We start from the raw sequence: 7540 nt of genomic DNA on the forward strand, positions 1-7540 counted from the left end.
TTGTGCCAAATGATACTGCACTTTCCCATCAGTGTAGTTGCAATTACTAATAATGTTAAAGAGAAAACACATACATACATCCATACAGAGTGTCCGATCTTAATTAGGCATAATTTTTGGTGTTTAAGTGTAATACATAAAGACACTCAAAGTGCAATAATTGAGGGAAACAAAATAATCATTGCGTGACTTTTGGCACTATCAAACATGCTAATGGAGAATGGATCAGCTGGAAAAAATGTTCTAATCATCGTCTAAACTTTCACTGCAAGATGGCCCTGGCATCAGCAATCAGTCTTTAGCTGATCTCTCCTGTTAATAGCTGATAACAACTTAGTAAGACATTAAATTAGAGAATCGTTTTAATCATTTCAAAAATTTTACAGGCTGGGTCGTCTGGTGCCAATCGCATTACATGTGCAACCCACCGAAGCCTCGGCTAATTCACTATAATAGAGCTCTTACAGCATTATAGTGTCTTCTTCATTTCCTTCATTCAACAACTTTAAATTTTCCTCTCAAACACGACTAAGAGAGTTTCGTACACTATGGACAAAATCCATGGCTTAGAGCCGCATGTGAGTACTTGAACTAACAAGGTTCTATACAGTTCCAGCTTCGATCGTTGTGACACATTTTTTTAATGGAGCACCAGCACCTTAGCGCGTATCTCTATATCAATGTTGTTAGTGCAGACCTTTGACTTATGATAGGCAATGTTTTTGAATACTTTCCAAAGTGTTGTCTACGATTTGTCACACAAAATTATCTTATAGACAAATTAAATGGAATCGATTCATGCACAGCCGAATAAATTGACTTTTGCTCTAAGAATCATTTGGTGGGACCAATTCCAAATTTTATAGTATGAATTATTACAACTCGAACAACCCCGTAATATAAGTTCGAAACTGAATGCAGTTGATGGGGTTTTGTATTGAGCAACCCCTTCCCGGTTATCATCAGTTTCGTTCGGTAACGCATGGCCAAACCGTAACCAACAACCAGTAGACCAGTTATAATTTGTTGCTGTTTCAGTTCATCAACAGGCAAATTATTCTCGAACTTGCACAATGCCTTTTAAATTCCTACCTCGCCATTTTTCCATAAAAACCCCGCAATCATTTCTTGTGCTCTAGTTTAAGATGAAGTTTACTTTAGTGTTTCTTGCGCTGATCTGCATCTATTACTCACGGTCCGCTGAGGCTCAAGTGCGTCACATCGGTGGAAGAGATGTACCGGTTATTCAGTACCCATTCATGGCAGCGATTTCATACGCAAACCAACACGTTGGAAATGGTGCCATCATTAATTCAAAGTGGATTCTAACGTCCGCCAGTGCCGTCTTCTTTGTAGAGGAAGCACTGTACTACGTAAAGGTTGGTGCGGACAGCTTCACGAGCCAAGGCTTTTGGTACGAGGTGTTTCATATCTACAGACATCCAGAGTTCGTCGGCTGGGACTACAATATCGCTCTGATACACCTGAAAGGCAATATCAAGTACAGTCAGACTGTGAAGCCAATCTCGCTACCCGTCACGGATCCAGACTTTATCAATGCAAAGCTGCTTTCTTACGGCCAAAATGAGCATGGAACGCGGCATCTTCGCGAGGCTGACTACACACTCACCGCAGATGATCGTTGCGTTAATTTTCTAACCGATAGTTCAGCCAGACAAATGATTATAGATCAACAGGGATACTGTCTGTTCGGTACCGACCAGGGACAGTTTTACAGCGATGCAGGAGCACCGGTGGTCGCGAATGAACAACTGTACGGATTGTTTGCGTTTGCCGAGCACCATGGTGGCATCAATGACGGATCCGTTGCGACTCGCGTTTTCAGATTTGTTACATGGATTCAGCAAAAGATAATTGAAAAGGGTTAAGAGTGGTTGAGTTGCATGTAAGGTATTAGCGACAGTGTTTGGTTGCAAACAAAAAAAAGAAATATACTTTGACACTGATAAGCAAAAAAGCATGAATGTTTGGGATTTACACTTTTATATGACTCTTCCATCGCAATCATTATGCCGAACTGGATATTAATCTCGGCCAGTGCCGTCTATCCATTCGCAGAGAGTTAATACGACATTGGCTCTGGTGCGACCGATTTCTATGTGTAAGATATTAAGAAAAAAAAGAAAAAAAAGGAAAGACAAAAAAACTACGCAACGTCCTAAAAGGATTCCAGAAATTCCATATTTCCAGTATATAAGGAGATCATCCTGCGTCCAAAAGTTAGTTGACAGCTTCAGTTCACCGAATGGTCATCTACGAGACCAGCCTTCACAAGATAAGCCTTGGCTCAGTTCAATAGCTTTTTTCAAAGCTACCTGTGTTTTCGATCTGTTGGTCTGCCTGAATTGCTGCTTAAGAGTGGAACGACAACACATCTGGAACCGGTAGTTCCAGTCAGTGTGCGTGTGTACAGTTTAAAATAAATCGTGCTAAAAACGGACTACCCTGAGTAGCATCCCTTTGAATTCCGAAATCCTGGGTACAATATTGCACTCTTCCCTAAGGTGAAAAACATTTGGTCCTTCGAACCGGATAGAAGTGAATCGGCAGCGTGCTCAGTTTAACGATGCTATAGTGCAGTGTTATAAACTCGAAGGCTTAGCTTTATTACAGTGATCAAATTGAATCGGCATTATTCGGCTTAGCGATTCAATCGTGATATATCATTCAGATAAAAAGTGATCGTGGACTTCCGTGTTTATCCTTCAAGTGAGTGAATTATGAAAACTGTGCACAGTCCTGCAACGGTTTGTGAAGAAAAACTGGTGCCAATGGAGACCGGAACCCGATTTTGCTGGTTTCGGTTCGCCTCCTGTGGCAGAAGGAGAGAAGACTCGTCAACTTCGAGATCATCTGGAGAGGAAGTTGACGAGATTAGAGCAGTCTGTGAAGGAATCGATGATCTCAGATACATCGTTCCTAAAGGATAAGCTGACAACCCTAGCATCAGACTACGAAAAGTTGTACGTGCGAAGTTTGGAGTTTTCGCCGAAAAGCCAATGGGAAAAGGAAGAGCTAGCTTACGCCGTATTCGAGAGCAGACAGAGGTATTCAACCTCGACAAAGACACATACATCAAGACGCTTTAATTAAAGTGGATGCCGTTGAGGGACAAACTTGGATTCTGTGTGTTTAATCCGGAGTAACTCCGGAGTGGAGTCCAAATTACTCCAGACCCGGTATCTAAAAATAATTCTAGTATTATTTTTAAGTATTATTTAAGTATTATTTTAGTATATAAAAAGGTTCTATATAGTTCCATCTTCGATCGTTGTGACACGTTTTTTTAATGGAGCCAACGCCTTACCACGTACAAATCTCTATATCAATGTTGTTAGTGCAGACCTTTGACTTATGATAGGCAATGATTTTGAATACTTTCCAAAGTGTTGTCTACGATTTGTCACACAAAATTATCTTGTAGACAAATTAATTGCAATCAATTCATGCACAGCCGAATAAATTGACTTTTGCTCTAAGAATCATTTGGTGGGACCAATTCCAAATTTTATAGTATGAATTATTACAACTCGAACAACCCCGTAATATAAGTTCGAAACTGAATGCAGTTGATGGGGTTTTGTATTGAGCAACCCCTTCCCGATTATCATCAGTTTCGTTCGGTAACGCATGGCCAAACCGTACCCAACAACCGGTAGACCAGTTATAATTTGTTGCTGTTTCAGTTCATCAACAGGCAAATTATTCTCGAACTTGCACAATGCCTTTTAAATTCCTACCTCGCCATTTTTCCATAAAAACCCCGCAATCATTTCTTGTGCTCTAGTTTAAGATGAAGTTTACTTTCGTGTTTCTTGCGCTGATCTGCATCTATTACTCAAGGTCCGCAGAGGCTCAAGTCCGTCACATCGGTGGAAAAGATGTACCGGTTATTAAATACCCATTCATGGCAGCGATTGCATACGCGAACCAACACGTTGGAAATGGTGCCATCATTAATTCAAAGTGGATTCTAACGTCCGCCAGTGCCGTCTTCTTTGTAGAGGAAGCACTGTACTACGTAAAGGTTGGTGCGGACAGCTTCACGAGCCCAGGCTTTTGGTACGAGGTGTTTCATATCTACAGACATCCAGAGTTCGTCGGCTGGGACTACAATATCGCTCTGATACAGCTGAAAGACAATGTCAGATACACTGAGACTGTGAAGCCAATCGCGCTACCCGGTGACGATCCAGAATTCTTCACTGGAAAGTTGCTTTCTTACGGCCAAAATGAGCATGGAACGCGGCATCTTCGCGAGGCTGACTACACAATCGTCGCTGATGATCGTTGCGTTAATTTTCTAACCGATAGTTCAGCCAGACAAATGATTATAGATAAACAGGGATACTGTCTGTTCGGTCACGACCAGGGACAGTTTTACAGCGATGCAGGAGCACCGGTGGTCGCGAATGATCAACTGTACGGATTGTTTGCGTTTGCCGAGCACCATGGTGGCGTTAATGATGGATCCGTTGCGACACGCGTATTCAAGTTTACGACATGGATTCAGGAAAAGATGACGCAAATAGGTTAAGTTTGTTTGAGTCGCTTGTAAGGTATTAGCGACAGTGTTTGGATGCAATAAAGAACGCACAAATGTTTAGGATTTACACTTTTATATGACTCTTCCATTAGTACAAATCATACATTTAATTCTTTTGTGAAGCATCAAGACGATGGGTAAGTGACGTTAGATATGAAAAATTTAACGTTAAGGATGAGAACTTCATATCATAATGCGAAAATTTAAATCTGTGTATACCACCAAAAGATGTGGTAATTGATTCCAAGCGGGGAACTAAATACATTATTCTCATTTCAACGAACTCATGCTACACTAATGAATGTATTTACAAAACAAGTTCAGTTTACTGCGTTCCCATTGTTCCCAGACCGCTAGACGTTAAGTTGATTGGAAATACGTATCATTCGGACAGTATCCATTTAAGGCAACTTAAAGACAATAATGCAATCATTACGTCAAAGTGGATATTAACCTCGGGCAGTGCTGTCTATCCATTCCAAGAGAATTTCTATGACTATGCCAAGTTGTATGAAGTGTGGAATATCTTTAGACATCCGGAGTTCGTTGCAAGGGGCATTAACATTACAATAGGGCTGGTACGTGGCCATGTTACTCTAGTCGTAAGTATATCCTCGATCAGGTCCAGGTATCCCGTGTCGTTGTAAAAAAGAACTTGGGTGTTTGGTTTGCTCTAGTCTCACCATGATGCCTTATATAGATTCCGTGGGGCAATAGAACACCAATGCAGGGCTGGGAGAACGCTCGACATCATAAAGCGCATTGCTCGTGATTTTTCGGATCCGTTGTGTTTAAAGCGAACTGTTCTGTTCGCTGGTTAGGTCGTTGCTGTAGTATAGTATTGGTCCCGACTACTCGCATTCATATTGCAGAGCTTCTATACCAGGTTTGCAGTTCGCATATTTATGGGTTGCTCCTCTGCTGCCCTGCCCAATTATGAGTCCAGGTGTCGACTGCTTGGTATCGACTCCCTCGAGAACTGCCGCTCTCAGACCCAATCTTTATTTGCTCCTCGAAGGTAACGATTCACCAAAGTTGTTCTCCTCGATCCCCCTATATGTTGCTAATCGTTTACTTCGTATTCGTCTCTTAATTATGTATCTGCAGACGTCGTACTGCAGCAGGTCGTTCCGATCCATTCTTGCTTGCTCTGCGATCGTTTAACTCCTCTTCCCACTTATTTGACTTCCAACTCCCTTTACTCACCATCAGTACTGTACAGTGACACCATGCAACCAAGCGCCATCGGTACATCCTTGCCGGTAACTATCGAAGTGACGATGTAATCGTATAGTCAGAATGAGGATGATACGAGGCATCTGCGTGGAGTAACGGACATCCTGATCTTGGACGACATTGCATTAGTCTACTGAAGATGCCATGGTTTCTGTCTGATATCTCCACTCCACCAATGGTAACCCAAGGTACGCCGTGTTTGCTTTTGCTGAACATGAGGGAGCTAGCAAAGATGGATTCAGGTAATCATGTTTAGAAATATTTCAATGAATAGTTAGATTTAAAGTTAAAATTATCAGAAAACATCTTGTGGTGGTGATGAACTTTAGTTTTAAAACCATCTTGTATCCGACTAAAGATTCTCTGACGATCAAGTCAAGCGAATGAAAATGGAAAAAGGAATGAAGATCACCAGAAACATGCAGTCTGGACACAAAAAAATCATTAGGATTGTGTTTATTTCGTAAATCTGCAATTAAACACTAAAATAATTACTATTACACATGTTTGTATGCGATTTTCTTGAAAAACTTTCGTATCGAATATAATGTTTTAGATCTACTTTCAAACACCCTTAAACTACAGCACGTAGTTGGAAGAATTAAAGCTCGGCTGAGCATTATACTTATCAGAATGTTGCTACATCATCTCATCGTGAGCCGTGGTGCTGGATCCGAAACGTCAGAATGCTTTGTGAAGGAATTAAAATGCATGACTTGTATTAATCAAGCCCATTAATGAGCCACTCTAGAACAATCGTATGCACTCTTCAAAGTACTTTTCCACGGGCAAATATCAACTAGCATCAGTGAGCTTGAATAATTATATCAAGCGTATTTATGTGCCTACCAAACACACACACACACAATTCCTCCTTCAATGCCATGTATACATGGGCAAAGGCGCTTACTGAATGTTTCCTATTATACGTACGAGTGCTGTGTGAAGAAAGTAATTTACGTTTCAAAGCACTTCCGGCTGTGCTGTGTTGAGTGTGCCTGCTCGGCATTTTTCTACCGTTCCAAATCCGGATGTGAGGAAATTAGACCACTTACACGTGGTGTACAGTGTACCGCTGCTGTTTTTTGTTGCCTACGATTCTAAGGATACATGCATGTAAATGCTGCCGCGTGGCCCACTAACCTTAGCTCAGGCTATTCACCACCATTTTTAGCGCTCGATGAAAAGATAGCATGATGGAGAATATTTATTGCTTATTAAATGTCAACAGATTATCCGGAACACTCGCTGTTCAGGGGCTGCTTTAAAGTTTTTATGCATTTTCTCTACTCTTTTAATATGCACCAGGAAGAATGTCGTTGCCTATTTAGCAGGGAGAAAAAGCGATACTAAACTAGTCGTTTATCATAAACGGGGTTAGGGGTTTCATTGGAATACTATGGAAAAACATTTCAAATCATTTTGTTGTTGTTGTTTGTTCCACCAGTTGTTCCATTTACCTTTTTTTTATTTTAAATAAATGCATAATTGTCATCGTTTTAGAAGTATAAAATGAATGTAACGTAATGAAAAACTGACTCTCCAACAATCATCGATTGCATGCTTTTTTTCCACAAGCTCAAAACCATTGTAAAGCTACAAAGTATTGTTCTTGAATAATGCAATACAAATATTGTTTTGCTGGTTTTCTTTTAAACATACACAAAAGCCATTATTTATTATTATTTTTGACGATTATAGCGATTGTGCTACAGAGACTTGTGCTAAACGTTTCCA

General features: G+C 40.7%; 2 protein-coding genes across 2 annotated transcripts; both read left to right on the forward strand.

Moving 5' to 3' along the window:
- Nucleotides 1-1122: 1122 nt before the first annotated feature.
- On the forward strand, nucleotides 1123-4636 carry LOC125768605 (trypsin-7-like). Its single transcript, XM_049436533.1, has one exon. It carries the CDS (start codon nucleotides 1146-1148, stop codon nucleotides 1887-1889), a length of 744 nt encoding a protein of 247 aa, XP_049292490.1. The 5' UTR covers nucleotides 1123-1145; the 3' UTR covers nucleotides 1890-4636.
- LOC125772424 (trypsin-7-like) lies at nucleotides 3929-4558 on the forward strand. Its single transcript, XM_049444128.1, has one exon. It carries the CDS (start codon nucleotides 3929-3931, stop codon nucleotides 4556-4558), a length of 630 nt encoding a protein of 209 aa, XP_049300085.1.
- Nucleotides 4637-7540: the final 2904 nt, after the last annotated feature.

This window comes from Anopheles funestus, chromosome 3RL, assembly GCF_943734845.2.
Source record: "Anopheles funestus chromosome 3RL, idAnoFuneDA-416_04, whole genome shotgun sequence".
Classification (NCBI taxonomy): domain Eukaryota; kingdom Metazoa; phylum Arthropoda; class Insecta; order Diptera; family Culicidae; genus Anopheles; species Anopheles funestus.

Excerpts from the sequence above, each read along its gene's own strand:
- LOC125768605 (XM_049436533.1), top strand. The coding sequence starts at position 1,146 with ATGAAGTTTACTTTAGTGTTTCTTGCGCTGATCTGCATCTATTACTCA.
- LOC125772424 (XM_049444128.1), top strand. The coding sequence starts at position 3,929 with ATGGCAGCGATTGCATACGCGAACCAACACGTTGGAAATGGTGCCATC.